Source organism: Podarcis filfolensis (genome assembly GCF_964270895.1).
Source record: "Podarcis filfolensis genome assembly, chromosome: 3".
NCBI lineage: Eukaryota > Metazoa > Chordata > Lepidosauria > Squamata > Lacertidae > Podarcis > Podarcis filfolensis.
Window position 1 is genome coordinate 22,854,181 of NC_139606.1, and position 18,655 is coordinate 22,872,835.

The 18,655-nt window shown below is 43.2% G+C and overlaps 2 protein-coding genes across 3 annotated transcripts; both read right to left on the minus strand.

Annotated features, from left to right (window-relative positions):
- LOC310759765 (glutathione S-transferase-like) lies at window positions 1-6,222 on the minus strand. The gene is made up of 7 exons (XM_083607465.1): window positions 6,070-6,222; window positions 4,418-4,524; window positions 3,048-3,099; window positions 2,403-2,535; window positions 1,338-1,479; window positions 727-858; window positions 1-313 (listed from the first exon to the last, which is right to left on the minus strand). Exons 2-7 carry the CDS (start codon window positions 4,502-4,504, stop codon window positions 194-196), a joined length of 666 nt encoding a protein of 221 aa, XP_083463591.1. The 5' UTR covers window positions 4,505-4,524; window positions 6,070-6,222; the 3' UTR covers window positions 1-193.
- Window positions 6,223-6,936: 714 nt separating this feature from the next.
- On the minus strand, window positions 6,937-18,325 carry LOC310759763 (glutathione S-transferase-like). Of its 2 annotated transcripts, none has more exons than XM_083607463.1 (7): window positions 18,165-18,325; window positions 14,441-14,608; window positions 13,254-13,305; window positions 11,757-11,889; window positions 10,614-10,755; window positions 9,561-9,692; window positions 6,937-7,639 (listed from the first exon to the last, which is right to left on the minus strand). In XM_083607463.1, the coding sequence occupies exons 2-7, from the start codon at window positions 14,525-14,527 to the stop codon at window positions 7,517-7,519; spliced, it is 669 nt and encodes a 222-aa protein (XP_083463589.1). In that variant the 5' UTR covers window positions 14,528-14,608; window positions 18,165-18,325; the 3' UTR covers window positions 6,937-7,516. The 2 variants fall into 2 exon arrangements, with proteins under 2 accessions (XP_083463589.1, XP_083463588.1); XM_083607462.1 differs by having other exon boundaries at window positions 18,161-18,324.
- Window positions 18,326-18,655: the final 330 nt, after the last annotated feature.

Here is an 18,655-nt window from a genome sequence, read left to right on the forward strand (position 1 = left end):
AAAGTTGTAGAATGCTTTATTTCATTTTAGTGTAGTGCAGCACAGTATTATCACTACTTCCTTTTGTTCTGTTAGTTATTTTGGTTCCTACTGTAGCTTTGTGGATTTACACTATGCCATTGTGGTCCCATTTCAGTTTTTGCCCATTGCCTGTGAATACAATAGTGCATCATCTGTGATCCTCAGCCATGATTCAGGCGAAAATTTTCATTGCCTTTTCAATAGCCTTTTCATCTGCTGGTGGTCTTCTTTGACTACCAGGCTGCAGATATTTCTTCACTGTCGGGATGTTGCTTATTCTCTCTTTAAAGGCCTAAGAGAGAGAGAGAGTGAACAAAATATTTTAGTAGAGAAAAGGAGAAATGGTGGCATCCCCAAATAATCATTTGCCGCTTACGGTTACTATGATTTCATAGTCAATAATGAAACTACAAGTGATAAACTTTATATGTACTCAAACTTTGTACATACGCTAAACCCAATTATTTCAGGCATGCACCTTTGGAAAGGGAGGTCAATATTCAAGCTCCATTGCAGGTCTATAATCGTAGGTAGGTTACCTGTTTGTGTCTAAATTTAATTCACAGAAGGCTTATCCATGAATGTGGGCCTCCTGTGTGATTTAGACTCTGTGCAATAGAAATCCAGAGACAATGGTGCTTTAGATATGCAAAGAATAAAAGTGCCATACTAGAACTTTGCTTATGCTTCAGTAAGCATGCTTACCTTTAAAAGAGGGAATTTGGAGAGAATATCAGCCTTCAGCTCTTCTGCCATTAAAATGGTTTCAAGCAATTGAATATCTGCTCTGCTGAGCTGATTTCCTACCAGGTAATTTTGTCCATGATCTTTGAGGACCTATAGAGCAGGAAATGTTTGAAGAGTACTTCAGGTACATACACAAAATGGAGACTCTATATCTGAACCACTTTTGAATATCACGCGCCCAGATTATATTGTATCAGGAGATCGAGAGTATTTGTATCAGTTCTGATTCATGTCTTCTAACAAACTGCTGGCTAAGAAAGAGAAGCTTGTTCGTTACATTCCCTCTTCCCAAACCACTGCTTGTCATGTTTCAATGAGGCAGGGCAGATTCTGAGATCAGAGTTCACATGGTAAACGAACACTGTGTGTGATTCCTGATCTTCTCTCACACAGCTAATTTTTTGTTTTACTTTTTTAACTTTTAGCTCAGAAGCTTGGAAAATACAAGGAATAAGGAAACGATTTCTGATGAGCCAAGCAGTCCTATCAACATTACCAGCTGCCAACTCCAGCTGAGCACAGGTGACTTCGTTGTGTTAAAAGGTTTGTAAGTTTCCTTCGCCCCATACCTTTTCAAAGACTGGAAAGTATCTGGTGGTGGCTTTTTCAATAACATTTGCAAACTCCTTCTCCTTGCTGTCAGCTGGCTTGAAGTGAAGCATCTTTTTCAATTCATTCAGATCCATAGCACCTTCGCAATACATATCAATCCTATTTGAAAGAGAAAGTGTTTCCTCCTCCCATATTCAGATAATAATAAGAAAAACAGTAGTGGTTGTATAAGATTATGGATTAAGAATAATATGGAAAGAAAGGAAATTAGTAATTTGAAAAGGTTAATTTTATTAGAAAGTAGATATTGGAAAATTGCTAAAATGAGATTTAATGAAAATCAGTTAGGAAGGATTTGAGGAAGTCTCTCAATAATGGAATGTAATTTGGATCTTTATCTGTAAGAAGTTTTGAATGTATGTTTGTTTTTGTTTTTTGTATCTTTTGTTTTTTGTTATTTTGTGTTGTGTAAAATTTGGAAAATTTAATAAAAAAATTTGAAACAAGAAAAACAGTAGTGGTAGCAGCAGCAACAGCAATAGTACTAATTCTGATAATGCAGAGCCAAAACCTTGTGGGGGAATTGGGCAGTAGTGTCACAGGCAAAAATGTGTGGTGACCCAGCAGAAAAACAAGTACAATGATTCTGTATGTTGGAGAAAGGGCATTTTCCCTGGAAAGAGCCTCGCTCTATGCAACAAAAGCCCCTATAATTTGCTTGACATTATAGTGATCTTCACCAGCTACATCTTTTATAAGGAAAGCCTTATATCAAAAATCAATTTTATACATTCTCAAGAAACCCCCCCCCCAAAAAAAAACCAAACATTGGGAAGGGACAATGACCTCCCAATCTCCTATTGGGATTACATGAAAATTCATTGATTTCCAAGGAACCAGTCCACATGAACTTTGCTGGGACTGGGAGGTCAAATTACCTCATACTGGACCCTTTCTTGTCCAAGTTGAAACATGCTGACTCATAACTCGTCAGTAGATCATATGACAGAACAGAGATGATCTTATATTATGTACAGCCAACCAAAGTATGCATTTAGTAACCAAACGTAGAGGAATGTTACAGTGCTCTCTGCTTCACGTCCTTCCCATAGAGATTATATTTGGCTGCAATGTAGTTGAGAATAGCTCGGCTCTGCACCATCTTCATCCCATCTATTTCCACCATGGGCACTTGCTGAAAGAGCAGGTCTCCACCTTGTGAAAGGAAAATGAAAAATCAGTCCATCCTCCCAGGTAATTACTATGGAAATTAAATTTTCAGGAGCATCTCCCAAGCCATGCTTTGATTTTGAGACTTTACTTTTACATTGTGCCTTTGCGATAATCATGTTTGCCTCTGCGTTCCCCTCAAAACCCTTTTGCAGAACATGTGCTAAATTAGTACAGCAATCAACCACTGGAAACTAGTTTTGTATGTTATTTAAGCTACTTCTGTTCTCCAGCTAAAAAACAAGCAAACCATTCTGCACAATTCAGAGTTGAGTGGTATGTGTTGTGGGTATCTGGATAACTCTCTTTTCTTTCAAAGAAGAGGGGGGAAGGCAATATAACCAGATCACAACTGTGTATCACACGCATTCCTGCCTGAAAGTGTGCACAATGCAGAACTGGAGAAACAAGTCCACTTTGAAAACCCCTGCTATTAAGACTATAAGGCTTTACTGTACTAGAAGACAGTCCCACTGATATTCAGATAACATACTCACCATGCTTTAATTTTTCTAGATCTTCTTTGGTCTCAATTAATTGTTCTTCAAACTAAAAAATAAAAGAGGCAGAATATTTCAAGGGTCTCATGAAATAATTTCAGGCTCCAAAAATGACACAGGGCCTTTCAAGTTTTCAAAATTTGATGAAAACTCCCCTTTCCCAGCCGAATTCCGGGCCAGCCCACCCAATAATTTTCTCTGTCTGGGACAGAACAACAAATGTTTCTCATGCACAAATCAAGTACTACAGGCTAGTCATATCATTTTAGCACTTGAAGCAGTAAATCCCACAATGACCGCTCCCCACATTAAATGGGGGGTGCCCTTTGCATGGTCACGTGAAGCCCCCGGGACCCTATGTGGCACCATTAGCACAGGCTTGGCTTGACCTTCCCCAGGTGGGACACCTGGAGATCTCCACCTACCTCAGCCAATTGCTGAGGGACCACCTGCCCATACAATAGGGGGAGGATCTTACCTGGGAATCGTCAGTTGGCTCCAGAGCTTCTCCCACCCTACCCACCCTTAGTTAAGACTTCTTTTGCAGGTTAACCTTTTCTCCACAGGTATGTGGGCGCTGCTGCGTCAAGGTTGCTGTTGAAGGGCCGGAAAGGAATTCTCCTGCATTGGCAGGTTTGCCTTTCCCATAGCAAAATGTCACAACTTTGGTGGTATCAGGCCTTGGGCAGAATCCTTGGGCAGAATCTTCCCTAAATGGGGGGGGGGGGAGCGTGCAGTAGTGACTCATGCCCCCCTTCTCTTTGTGGTGGCGATACCAGGGTTCCCCGTTAAAGGGGTTGTTTGAGGGGAGGCTTCGGCCGTACGACTGGAGGTTGTCATTGCTTTCCTTGCGACGGCGGCATAACAGGGGCAGGCTCTCTCTGCTTGAACATATGTTCTCCAGAGCCAGCCCCCCCCCCATGGATAACCCTGATGTTCCCCAGATCCCCGGTGGGGGACTGAGAGGGATAAAAGCCCAATGCCTGAGCCAAGGTCTACCCACATCTGAAACATAATAAAGTTGTGGCCAATTTTAATCCCATAGCACGTTGTCTTGAGTCGTTATTCCACACAGGGGACACACAGGGTTTGAGGGACTCTGCCTGTCCACACAATCATACCCCCCCCTCCTTAGCAACAAAAGTACAATAATAATGAATGAAAATAACTCATCAATTAGCTGCCCCTTCCAGGATAGATAAAATCCCCCGCCTGAAGCAGGCACCTCACTCACAAATGATAATGCTGGACCCAAATTTGGAAACTGCCTGAAATATAAGAATGCTGGAAAAACAACAGTTCCCTTGATTCTTTTTTGGGGGTGGGAGAAAGGTGCTTCCTCAGAGAAATTCTGAAGACAAACAAACCTCGACTCCTGCTGCAGCCAACAGCCACCTTATGGTTTCCATTCGGCCTCTTGCATTGAAGTAGTAAAGCTTCGGTTTCCCAGCCATGTTCCTAAGTGTTTGCTTTCCTGTTATGATGAGAGACAGAGAGAGATTGAGAGGTCATGTTTGATAGGGAAACCACTGCAGAGCAGGACAACTGTTCAAAATGGTGCTCTCGTGATTGCTTACAGCAAGAAAAGATTTCATACTAAATAAAGCCTTCTGGTTTATTTTTTTTAACAAACTCTTTTTCATAATCATGGAGCACAAGCAGATGTAGCATATTATTGCACAGATAAAATAGGAAGCAAGAATTTAAAAAACCACAACAATCTATGACAGGGGTCAGCAAACTTTTTCTTCAGGGGTCCGGTCCACTGTCCCTCAGACCTTGTGGGGGGCCGGACTATATTTTGAAAAAAATATATGAATGAATTCCTATGCCCCACAAATAACCCAGAGATGCATTTTAAATAAAAGGACACGTTCTACTCGTGTAAAAACATGTTGATTCCTGGACCATCCGTGGGCCGGATTTAGAAGGCAATTGGGCCGGATCCGGGCCCCGGGCCTTAGTTTGCCTACCCATGATCTATGACTATCACCCCCTCTTGGACAGCCATGGTCCATGTTCCCAGAGCCACAAAATTGTAACTTCCCCCTCGTACTCGCACCATTGCCATTGCCATCAGCTGCCTCTCATCTCCTCAGGCAAGTTTGGGCACATGGCTTTCCAGCATGGCCTGCCGCCAGGGATGATGGGACTTTGTAGTGATGAATCACATCTGAAGCACCACCTCTTTGACTGGCTGGCTAAACCAGGTAAGGATAGCTGGTGGGTCTCAAACCCATGTGAGTTAGGGGCTTCCCCTCCATGCAAGGACAGGCTCTGGCAGGTTGAGGGATGAGACCAATAGTGGGTCCAAGGGTCAAGAAGGCGGTTACTGCACATGCTGTAGAGGGAAGTGAGGGGCAGGTGGGGCTCATCAATCTGGGAAGGTAACCCATCTAGGAGGAGGTAACCCCTGACCCTAAACCTCCATTGCCCTAGGAAGAAAAGGCTAAGGAGTAAACCCTAAACAAATCCAGAGTGGAGTCCCTAAGACAGTTGGATGGCATCTACACCCTCCTCAACCCTAGATAACCACACCCATTTTCTACATTCCTTTCAATAATATATGCATTTATATGCACATTTTACCTCACCATATGTGTTTTTACACATTATTTGGCTGGAGAACACAGTGCAAATTTCAAGGGATAGCTATGTTTTGGGGAAATGAAATTTGGTGAGTTACTATTTTTTAAATGAATCTAATTTCTCTCCCATTCTTACCCAAGATTTCTTTTTCCTCTGAGGTGCAACAAAGACCAACCCCATATCATTTTTAGAACTCTGCCCACTGCCCAGCTTCTGCCCTTGGTCTGTCCAAAGGGAAATGTTTCTGTTCTGAGGATTACAGTATCCCCCCTCCCCAACCCACAAACCTTTTGTACTCTGCGGGTAAGAAGAAGAAAACCTTTGGGCAGAGGTGAGGTCTTTGGAAATTGTCCCTGCACTACTCCTCTGTCCAGGGTGTTGCTCTTGAGCAATGACTCTCCAAAGCAATCGTCTACCTTAGAATACTAACCTGCTGCAAGTCCTGAACAAGTGGAAGTTCTTCTCAAGGAGAGTGAGCCCCTAACTTGTGTGGCTCAGGGTTATAAAATCTCAGAAGCTCCACCTTCTGAGAGGAGAGAACAGCTTATCTGTAGCAGAAACTCCCTATTGCAAATAGAAAAACACTTACTCTGCCTTTCGTGAGACTTTTCACCTACAACAAATCAGTCACGCAAAGTTAATTCACAACGGGAAAGGTTGTCTCACGCTTGCGTAACATGATGCAACTCGGTTTATTGTATCTGTACAGCTGCACTGAGGGCAAACATTCCTGGTCTTAGTACTGTATATTCAACTGAAACCTTTGTATAACTGGGCAGGAGGCCACTGCAGTCTCTGGTTGCAGCTGCTAGCCACAAAATACAGAAAAAAGTCAACTACACAGGGCTTCCCTGTTGGTCCCACCCACCTTTTGATGGGGGTTGGGCCAAATAGATCACTACAATTAAAGGTATGCAAAACTGGATTTCTACAGGCAATCCAGAAATTATTATTGATTTGTTATGTAAGATACCTGATCCGGATGATCAAGTGAAAATCACATATTTGATGCCTGGCTTTTACAAATTTGTGACAAATCATAAAACTGAGAACGTTCCTTGAGGATAGCATGGTGGACTGGTAAAGATTGCTGCTATGGCTGGTCAGTCTAATTGCTGTAGAAGGCTATGAAAACAGGTCATTTTCTGGCAGGGAGTACGTTAATAGGATATATTTTGCTTGCCTCTAATCCAGCAGGACCACACAGATCCCGTCACATCTACGCAAAGCACAACAGAAACTAGTCATGACAGAACAGACATGTTATTGACTACTCAAGTAAAACATGGCACTGAAGTACAAAAGCTGTAGAATGCTTTATTTCATTTTATTGTACCATCACACAGTATTATCATCATCTCCTTTTGTGGATTTACACAGTGCCATTATTGTGATCCTCTACTCAGTAGCATTTGAACTCTGGAATGCACCAGAGAGGTGGTGGAACTCAGTTCCAGTGAGTTCCGGCTGAAAAAAATCCTTGCACAATATCAAGTATTTGTTGACTTTGGCAATTTTATTCTTTGACTGCTGGCCGTGCTGGCTGTGGCTGATGGGAACTGTAGTCCAAAACCCCTGGAAGGTATCATACCAGGTTTGGAAAGGTTGCATTTGACTAATATCTAAAGGAGGCCTCAGAATCTTCACAAAAGAGCATTTGAGACTATGGAACCAAGAGGAAATACTATTTTACGGATTTAGGCTCCAATCCTATACCTGCATTTACCCAGAAGTAAGCTACGCTGAATTCAAATGGAACTAATGCTGAATAGACATGAATAGGACGACACTGTTAATCCTCCAACTGGTAAGAGAGAAGTCACACAGATTTGTTAAAATCATGCCAGTATTTGTAGTGATCTTCATAGCAGATGTTCTCAGATGTTGAAAATCTTCCTGATCTCTTGGAGAGCCTTGTCGTCTAATTCAAATTTCCTCTGGCTGCCTGGCTCCAAGAATTTCTTAATTGTGGAGATGTTGCTTACCCTTGCCTTGAAGTCCTAGATTGAAAAACAAGAAGCACTTCTAAGAAAAAGGTACTAACACAGATGGTACTAGGTACTAACGTACTTAGGTACTTAGTACTAAAGGTAATAACACACAAAAATGCAGTTCACATATTGGAGAAGAAGACCGGCCTGGCCAGGAGTGTAGGAAGGTGGGTGTAGAGCAGCAGAGGGCGTGTGCCATCCATATGGGCTGCCGCTCTCGTGCACTGTCCGTACGGAATACTGCTTGTGCAGCAGCCCGTATGGTTGCCGTGTGCGAGTGGCAGCCCATATGGACTGCGCATGTGCGGCATTCCATAAGGAGTGCACACGCGCGAGATGCCACACATGCTCAGTCTGTACGGGCTGTGCCACCCCAGGTGCCAGAGAGGGTTCCTCCGCCACTGGGCCTGGCCCCATCCATTGGCTTCAAATGTTTGCTTTCCTCTTCCCTCCCCATTCCTTTTTCCTTTTGTATCATGTGTATCATTGCAAGCTTGGGGGCAAGGGCCATTTTTACTATCAATATGTGTGCAGTGCTTTGAAAATTTTAGATTTTTCTAAATGTTTAGTAATAATAATTATTATTTCTAGAAATGTGTTGAAGATTATGTCATTCCAAGCAGTTCTTTTATCATAGGATAAAAGTTAAAAATCACAAAGTTTTTAAATGGTCATTTGATGGAGGAATTTTGAAAAGCAATCTATCTGTTCATTAATAAGCAGTACCTTGTTTTTCAAGCATTCAAAAACCATACAGAAAAAATTAAGCCCATGAGTCTAAATTAATGAAGTAGTGCAGTATGTGTTAATAAAAAGATTTTTTTTAAAAAAACCATAAATACTACATGGGGTTAGTAGTAATGGGGGGGGGGTGTCTCCATTTGCTCCCTTCCCTATTTATTTCTGATTCATAAAATAAAATTGGGTAAAAGGCTGGTTTGATTATAATAGAAATCCCATTCCTTCAAACTGTGGGATGTGAAACACAAGAGCAGTAAAGTACAACATTCCTTGAGTGAACAAGTTTACACATGGGGAGGAATGTTTGTCCAGCCAGCAGGTAAACTTCCTGTTTCCTTCTGGGCTGGGACAAACTTCCTCTGCATGTGACTAGAAGTGGGCTTGGCCTCACCTGTGCAGGTAACCTCAAAAGTACAGGGCAGGGCAGCCATCTCCCTCTCGTTTTGACTACATGCATCGAAGAAGCAACATCTTCTTAGCCAAAGATGCTCTCTTGGCTCCAGCCAATAATAACAGTTTTTATAGAGGCTTTAGTGAGCCTGAGCAAACGCATCTGCTGCAAGTTTAAAAAGGGGAATGTTACTCTGCTAAATTGTGAACTTGTTTCCACAAGTTGGAAAGGCTATTATCAGACAATATAGCCTCTCCTGCATCCCTGAACATTCCCACACATACAAATAAAGATTCTGACTGATTAATGAACACAGTAACAATAATTTTCACATTCAATCACCTATGGGAAGGAGAAGATCTGTGGTCCTATTGTCCCATGGTCCTCAAGCCACATGTGAAATCTGAACTTTCTCTATAGTCTTTCTACAAGCCCCCCTCCAACTTTATAATCCGGTGAGCCTTTTTTTGGTCAGGTTGTCTTGTAATGCATCAAACTAAGGCAATTCTAGCCAGGAGATGAAGCACTTTTACCATCAAGCAAAGTAGATGCAGAAGTCTAGATGCCTGCTCCACAGAAACTTCCAGATGCCTGACATAAGGACATAAGACATATCCCCCAGATGGCCACTTGGACTTGCTCTCATACACCACCATAATCACCATCATATAGATGCTAAGTGCGGCACACTCCTATGACTGAAGTTTATCCAGTTGCTGTATTTGCACTCTGTGAATACACACAGTCTTACAGTTTCCGTTCCATCTCATTTCTCAGAACATGTCCTAGTTCACTCACTTGCAGCAGAGGAAACGCAGAAAGAACATCAGGCTTCATCTCTTCGACCATCAGAATAGCTTCAAGCAGATGGACATCTGCCCAGCTGAACTTTCCACCAACAAGGAAATCTTGTCCATGATCTTTTAGAACCTGTGGCATACAAAGAAATAGAAGTCAGTGTTGAGGGTATGTAGACCCCTGGCTCATACTGGGCAACAGAGGCTCTTTGTGGATTATTTCTGCTTCTTTTGTGTTTCAGACATGTAAGGCTGAGAGGCAGGCAGGGACTGTCCCATGAGAGTAGCCACTTGGTTTTTTCATTCAAATATACATTTTACACACCTGCATGTATCCCACTGCATAACACTGAAAGGCCCTCATTGCTGCAATCCTCTGCTCAGTAGCATTGGAACTTGACATCGGGGTGGGAAACCACATATTTGCTGGACTCCAGCTCCCATCAGCCATAGCCAGCATGGCCAATGGTCAGGAATTAGGAGAATTGTTAAAAAGGTAAAGGTAAAGGAACCCTGACAGTTAAGTCCACTTATAGACGACTCTGGGGTTGTGGCAAGAGTTGTACTACCCCCCCCAAAAAAAATGTTGGTAGACTTGTAGGTTTACTATTCCACATTTAAGGGCTGCTGCAGAATTTTGCTGCTGCTAGAGATGGTATACGTATCCAAACATATCCATTCTGAAGGAAATCAGCCCTGAGTGCTCACTGGAAGGACAGATTGTGAAGCTGAGGCTCCAATACTTTGGCCACCTCATGAGAAGAGAAGACTCCCTGGAAAAGACCCTGATGTTGGGAAAGATGGAGGGCACAAGGAGAAGAGGACGACAGAGGACGAGATGGTTGGACAGTGTTCTCAAAGCTACAAACACGAGTCTGACCAAACTGTGGGAGGCAGTGGAAGACAGGAGTGCCTGGCGTGCTCTGGTCCATGTGGTCACGAAGAGTCGGACACGACTAAACAACTAAACAACAACATAGATGGTTCTCTCCACACACCTTCAGCAGTCGAGATCTAACTGCACATTCTACGTTGCTCCCTGACAATCCCTTACCTTTTCATAAACTGGGAAGTATCTGGTTGTGGCCTTCTCAAAAATTAGGCTGGTCTGCTTTTCTTTGTTCTCAGGGGGTTGGAAAGGGAGCATCATCATCATCCCCATCAGATCAGTTGTTCCTTCCACATACATGTCAATCCTGAAAGAAGCCATTAGCACAGTTACTTTCAGGGTTTGTTTTGTTAGTTTCTCTTATTTCTTTTCCTTTTTGCTTTATTATTATTACTATTATTTTATTTTTTATTTTTCCAAAGTTTCAATACATATACGCATATTCTACATATTTTCTCCATCTATTACTATTAGACTTCCTACCCCCCCCCCGATGTTGGGAAAGATGGAGGGCACAAGGAGAAGGGGACAACAGAGGACGAGATGGTTGGACAGTGTTCTCAAAGCTACCAGCATGAGTTTGACCCAATTGCGGGAGGCAGTGGAAGACAGGAGTGCCTGGCGTGCTCTGGTCCATGGGGTCACAAAGAGTCGGACACAACTAAATGACTAAACAACAACAACAATAACCCCCCCGTGGCTTCCCATTTTCCCATTTTAACGCTGCATATCCTCAGACAAGAAATTACCACCCAATTATTATCGTGAAAGTACAGGTCAATCAATAATAATAATAATAATAATAATAATAATAATAATAATAATAATAATAATTTATTATTTGTACCCCGCCCATCTGGCTGGGCTTCCCCAGCCACTCTGGGCGGCTTCCAAAAAATATTAAATTCCTCTAATACATCTAAATATAATTAGAGCATATCATAATTACACAGAAATAAGAGAATAATTAATACTGTATTATAAATATCATATGCAATGTCTTTCCATTTTCTGATATTCAATCTGGCATCTTCCATACATGGTTGAAAAGTTGACAGTTATGTTAAGCTTGCCATTACCATGTTATGGCACGGTTTTCCTCCCCAAGTAGCTATAGCCTAAATTTCCTTGTAAGAGTCACATTGTGACATAGCTAGCTCTAGCTCTAGGAATACAGAGATGCAAAAGCAGGAAGATAGCTGGATGTTTGCAGTTCAGTGCATACATTCCATATTTTCAGCTTCTGTCAAGAGCTGGCTTTCTATTAAAAAAATAGACCTAGAGTGAATTCTACATGTTCATAAGTACAGTGCTCTCTCCTTCAGGTCCTTCCCGTAGAGGTTGTGCTTTGCTGCGATGTAGTTGAGAATAGCTCGCGTCTGCACCATCTTCATCCCATCCATTTCCACCATGGGCACTTGCTGAAACAGGAGCTGTCCATCTTTAAAAAAGGGGGCAGGTGTGGGATAAGTGATTCAGTCCTTACCAACTTAAGTAGCTTAAACCAATACTTCATATCGATTCAGACTGCCTTCTTTGAAAGTTAAAAATGGTGTATTAAGTTTCTGATACAGATCTTTCTTCAGGAAAATCTGCCTCCCTTTTGGTCTGCACAGCTCAAATAGGAAAACGGAAAGGCATCGTTTTATTTCCACCCTGTATTTGTTCCATGCGCTATTTCTATTCTGTTCATCATTGGCGAAATTACGTGACTTACATAACTCATTGTGTAAATCATATGGTCGTTATATTACGCCATCTCATTCCTTCTAATGCAAAGGAAGCACAACACAAATGTGTGTCTCTGTGTGTATACATCTCATGTGTGTATAAAAGGTAAAGGAACCCCTGACCATTAGGTCCAGTCATAACCGACTCTGGGGTTGCGGCACTCATCTCGCTTTATTGGCCGAGGGAGCCAATTCTGGGTCATGTGGCCAGCATGACTAAGCTGCTTCTGGCGAACCAAAGCAGCGCATGGAAACGCCGTTTACCTTCCCGTTGGAGCGGTACCTATTTATCTACTTGCACTTTGACGTGCTTTCGAACTGCTAGGTTGGCAGGAGCAGGGACCGAGCAATGGGAGCTCACCCCGTCGCGGGGATTCGAACCGCCGATCTTCTGATCGGCAAGTCCTAGGCTCTGTGGTTTAACCCACAGCGCCACCTGCGCCCCTTCATGTGTGTATACATTGTTTCAAATTGTTTTTAATGTTGTGTTTCAATGTTGTAACCCACCCTGGGACCTTATGGTGAAGGGTAGGAAATGAATGAATGAATGAATGAATGAATGAATGAATGAATGAATGGCACAATCATTTATTTATTGTCTGTAGACAGAAAGCAACAACAGTGCATACCAACCACAGAATTGTAGAGTTGGAAGGGACCCTGAGGATCATCTTGTCCCAAACGCCTGCAATGCAGGAATATGTAGCTGTCCCACACGGGGAACCTGCAATCTTGGGTTTATCAGCACCTTGCTCTATCCAACTAAGCTATCCAAGCTTAATCCCATCAACTGGATTGATTTCTCTTCTGGACATGAGACAAATAAGCAAACACTGGCAATTTCCCCTCCCATTTCCACTTTGCTTGAAATTCTTCAACATCCCTAAATCCAGATTCCCTATTGTTTTTCTAGTTCAAGGGAAGACTGAACCAATCTCACCCCTGAAAATAACTATGTGTAGACACTGACATGGACCCCAGGACAAAGTGGTTTTTATTTTTAACAGATTCAGTCAATAAGGAGCCATTCTTTAAAGCAGTCGCATGCGGGCAACACTTACACCTATAGACTTACCATTCCGTAATTTTTCCAAGTCTTCCTTTTTCTCTATAAATTCTTCTTCAAACTGAAACAAAGCAGCCAATTTTTTTTAAAAATCCTAACTTTACAAGTCTTTGCTGACCTTGCAGAGAATAATTAACAGATACTTCTCTTTTATTTTAGTTTAAGAGCAGCTGATGCTTCTTGGAATTTTTTGAAAAACTGCAAGATGCAGTACAGCTTTTAAATTTCATTTTTCTCAACCTGTACCCTTCATTTGAACTGATTTCTATTAGAGAAGCAGTGGTTGGGTGAAAATGGGCTCTTTGTCTTTGCAGAAATCATATGCTCAGACTCTACACAATGCATATTTTCTTTGCTATTTTTATTTTCATGGTGCAGATTAGCCACGCTATTCATATAAGAATATTCCTAAAAATGGCTTCCAAGGACAAGCCATTCAACCCATTGAAATAAGACCCAGACAAAGAACTCTGAACCAATGCCAGACATCCAATTCCCCTTGGTCCTCTTTCTGTAGCTGTGGAATACAGTCGTACCTTGGAAGTCAAACGCTTTGCAAGCTGAACATTTTGGCCAGTTTGAGAACGTTCTTTGGAACCCGAACGTCCGACGTGGGTTCCATGCCTTCCTGCAACCAATCGGAAGCTGTGCCTTGGTTTCCGAATGTTTTGGAAGTTGAACAGACTTCCAGAACCGATTCCAGTCGACTTCTGAGGTACAACTGTATTATGATTCCCCTCTCTTACTGGTGACATTTCTATTACGTCGGAAATTATATATTCTAAAATATAGCCACAGGTTCCCTAGCAGATGATTGATGCTGCAATCCTATATCTGCTGAGTGCGGCTCACATCTAAGTGAACATGCATTGGCTTGTCAGCCAAAGTGTTTGCTTCCTCTGGACGGATATTTCCTATACAGCGTATGAACGCCTAGAATTGAGAAAACCACACCCTTAAAAGTGGGTGGAAATTGGCTTCACTGCTTGAGTGACATAAGCAGGAGCGTATTTTTGAAAGACTACACTCTATTTCATCATATGCTTCATCAATGCATGTAAGAACATATACAGGAAAGTGTGCACACACAGTAATGTTGATAAGACTCTTCTGTGCAGAAGAGGCCATTTATTTTGGCCATTGTTGGTTCATCTACCCAGCATTGCCCCGCCTCTTCCTTTCATGGGCACACAAACCTCTACTCCAGCTGCTGCAAGCAGCCAACGGATGGATTCCATCTTCCCTCTCCCGTTAGCATAGTGCAACTTGGGTCTCCCAGCCATCGTTTTGGGTAGTCTTCTACTCTGTCAAGCACAACACAATTGACTGAACAGCTTCACAGTAGAACAGTATTGTGGACTGTCCTAAAAATGGAAGCGGGAGAAAGATGCATTAGAATAGGGGGAAACGGCCATGAGTCGAACAGGCAGAACATTCAGTGTCAAAAGTGTTGGGCTACAACTCAGCTTGTACTAAAGGCTGGTAGGTTTGCACACAATATTGTGGTTAAGATTTGATAGATAGAAGAGAGGGTGCAGCAGAAGGAGAGAAACAACAACTCCATGGAAAAAGACATCGGAAGCTGACAAAAATATGAAATTGTGTTTTGATTGTATATGCTAAAAATGTTGAAATGTAATAAAATATAATCCAAAAAAAAGGAGGAAAGCTTCAAGCTTTCTAGACTGTTCTTTAACCTGACCTGTCCTCAGGTTCTCAACTGATCCTCTCATGGTTGCTGACCTTATTTTCCTACTTCTTCATCCTAACCTTGGGAGGTGAGACATCTTTATATGTTTCTCCTACTGAGAACAAAGAACAAGCGAGGCTCCTTGCAACCTGTGTTAGACAGAAGTGCGATCTTTCCTATCAAGTGCGATCTTTCCTATCAAGATATATTTCCATTAATCAACTTGGCTTTCCTATTTTCCTAAACTTATTGAGTCTCAGTGCAATTGCATCAATGGTAAAACGTGCTCCCCCAAAACAGAGATTTATTGTTAAGCTCAACTTCTGCAGTTAAACTCCAACTCTCATGCTTCAGCAGGTAGACTTTCCTCCACTACTTTAGATTCATGCTGAGGGTGAAATTTATCCATTGGGTTTTTGCCTCTTCTGAAGCTGTTCAATGCACAAAGCACAGCAGCAACAGCCTTAAAACTGAGGTGTTGAACACAGTGGTGTAGCGTGGGTTGTCAGCACCCGGGGCAAGGCAAGTAATTTGCGCCCCCTAACCCATGGATTTGCGCCCCCTAACCCATGGATTTGCGCCCCCTAACCCGTGGATTCGCCCTAACCCCAGATGTTGCGCCCGGTGCGGCCCACCCCCCCTGCACCCCCCACGCTACGCCACTGGTTGAACAATTGCACACATGTCTGGTTCTCTGCTGTTTTTTCAAAAATTGTTTTTGGATCTTTACACAGAGTGAACTATGCCCCCCATCCAACTTTTTGTAGCCTGATGCCACAGATGCTGCTCTTTCCTTGTCCCTCTTCCAGATTTGGATTGGATGGGGAGAGGGTCAGAAAGAATCTCTCTGGGGGGCGCCTGTAATTTTAGAGGCTTCCGACTGAGGATTCATTCCTTCTGGATTTTAGCACATTGTAGCATGACATTAAGAGACACGGGTGGCGCTGTGGGTTAAACCACAGAGCCTAGGACTTGCTGATCAGAAGGTAGGCGGTTCGAATCCCCATGACGGGGTGAGCTCCCGTTGCTCGGTCCCTGCTCCTGCCAACCTAGCAGTTCAAAAAGAGCATGTCAAAGTGCAAGTAGATAAATAGGTACTGCTCCGGCGGGAAGGTAAACGGTGTTTCCGTGCGCTGCTCTGGTTCACCAAAAGCGGCTTAGTCATGCTGGCCACATGACCCGGAAGCTGTACACTGGCTCCCTCAGCCAATAAAGCGAGATGAGCACCGCAACTGGGGTCACGACTGGACCTAATGGTCAGGGGTCCCTTTACCTTTACCTTTAGCATGACACTGCAATAAGTTAACCATTGACCAGAAGTGTGCATGAATGAACTGGTCCATTTCATAGGAATAGCTATTGCAACTAGACTGCCAACTTCTGAACAACTTCTGCCAAGCAAGCACCTTTATTTAGGTAATCATGTCACTGACTCTCCCCAAGTTTTAAAGAAGATTGTTAACTTTGCATGTCTGCTATTGTAATCGATCCTATATGTTTGGCAGTTATAGATATATTCTTTCCAAAGTGTGTAACGAGAATCAGAGGGTCCTCTTAAACAATGTGGTCCCTCCACAATGCTCCAGCATGAGTGGCTGATGTGGGAATGAAGAGGACTAGAAACTTTCCTTCTAATGGGCGTAGCCAGGATTCTTGTTAGAAGGCAGAGCAGCCAAAGTTATTGAGTTTTCTTTAGGAAATCACGAGTTTAAATACCCCGTAAATAGGACATTGTGGCAGAGGGCAGGCTTCTGCTGGGTGTGTGTGTGTGGACAGAACCTCAGATAACTGAGTCCTTTCAATGCTTTTCAATATTATTTGTGGACCTAGAAGGTCCCCTTCACTATGCCCCCCCTTGACTATGCCCATGTTTCCTTCCATCAACTTCCTTAAGTTATCCTAGATCTTTCCATCCCTTACACCACTTTTATGTACTGAGTTGAATAGGATCCAAAAGGCAGCAGTCTGATTGGTCCTAGAACAATAGGATTCAGAATGCAGCAGTCTGATCGGTCCTAGAACAATAGGATCCAGAATGCAGCAGTCTGATTGGTCCACAGGAGCCACCCAATCCAGCTCCAGGTGGAAGTGAATCCGCAACCTGATTGGCCTACAGGAGAATCCCGGAATTAGCCAATCACTTGCGGCCCATTGTGTAAATAATGTATATAAAGCAGATATTTGGGGGGAACTTTTATTCCTCACTACTATGAGCTGAATAAAGAGCATGAAATCCACATTCGACTCCGAGTATATTTCAACCACCTGCAAGGGATAGGGAATTTCTCTTGAGTTAACCTGCCTTAGGATCCAAGTCAATATAAACATCAAAGCTCCCCTCTTCTCTTGGCACTGCAAATGCAAGGCAGGCAAAGCATAACCAGCCCTCTTAAAACTGATAATAATTTTCAGTCTTAGCCCAGGTGTTAAGTCTGTTCACTAAGAAAGTACCACTAGAACTAGCTACTCTCAAGTGTGCGCACAAAGTTTCACAGCATTAGAACACATTTTTTGACTTCTTAATCTGCAGAGGTGATTGCTGCCAACTAGGAGCTTCTATTCTTGGCAGCCAGAGCACCAGAAAACCGACAGCTTTTCTCTCACTCTGCCCCACTGACAAAGCAATGGGCTTTCTTGTTGAATTTCTGGCTGCTGTGCAGTTACAGTACAATAGTCCTTCCAGGGAAAGCCCACCCCTGTCTCCTGATATACTATTAAAGTAAGCTCGTTCCTGCAATGCTTCATTTTCTGGACTCCTCCTGCTTATCCCCCAGACCTCAAAATGGTGGGTGTTGTTCTCTTTATCCAGCCACTTCCCGCTCCCCTTCCCACCTACCATTTTTCACATCTCAGGAGAGCAACCTCTGGTTCTTTCAACTCCGTTTGCAGTTACCCCACGACAGTATTTCCTTTCCCCTACCCAACTTGCTGACCCAACTAATTGCCCCTGTTGTCTTTCAGGAGTCCACTGCTATGTCTCAAACCCCTTTCCCTTCTGCCCCTTCCTCTCTTTTCAACACCCGGCCCTTCTGCTTTCTAAAAGCCCCCTGCTACTCCGTTGCTCACCTCCACTAAAATCAAAGTGCAACCGAATTGCATTTAAGGTGTGCCAAACTGGATAGAAATGCCAGTTTGCCACCTTTGGTTCCTCATCCCTGTTTTCAATTATTACCAGATGACTGAGTGTGTAAATAATCCGCCCCCCCCCCGCCTCCCCAGTACTAACCTACAACCAAACCTGAATCCACTTCCAGGGTCTAGGCAAAAGAAACTGAGCTCTGCCTTTTCTTTGCTCGTTTCTGTTCCACCTTCTCTGAAGATTTGCATCTACGAGAAGATAAAGCTGCTGCTGCTGCTGCTGCTGCTGCTGAACAAGTCCAAGCAGTTTTGCCTGGCTGCTAAATCAGGGGGGTTTCCCTTGCCCACCCTTTTGCTGAGGGGGAGGAGGAAGTCCCTCCAAGGTCAGTGCTGAGTTACAGCCTTTTCACATTCCTGAAGCGTAGCTATGCTACTCTGTTACACAGCACAGCACAAAAGACCCTTGTGGAAGGTTTTAAAAATACCAAATACAGTGGTACCTCAGGTTACATACGCTTCAGGTTACATACGCTTCAGGTTACAGACTCTGCTAACCCAGGAATATTACCTCAGGTTAAGTACTTTGCTTCAGGATGAGAACAGAAATCGTGCTCCGGCGACACGGCGGCAGCAGGAGGCCCCA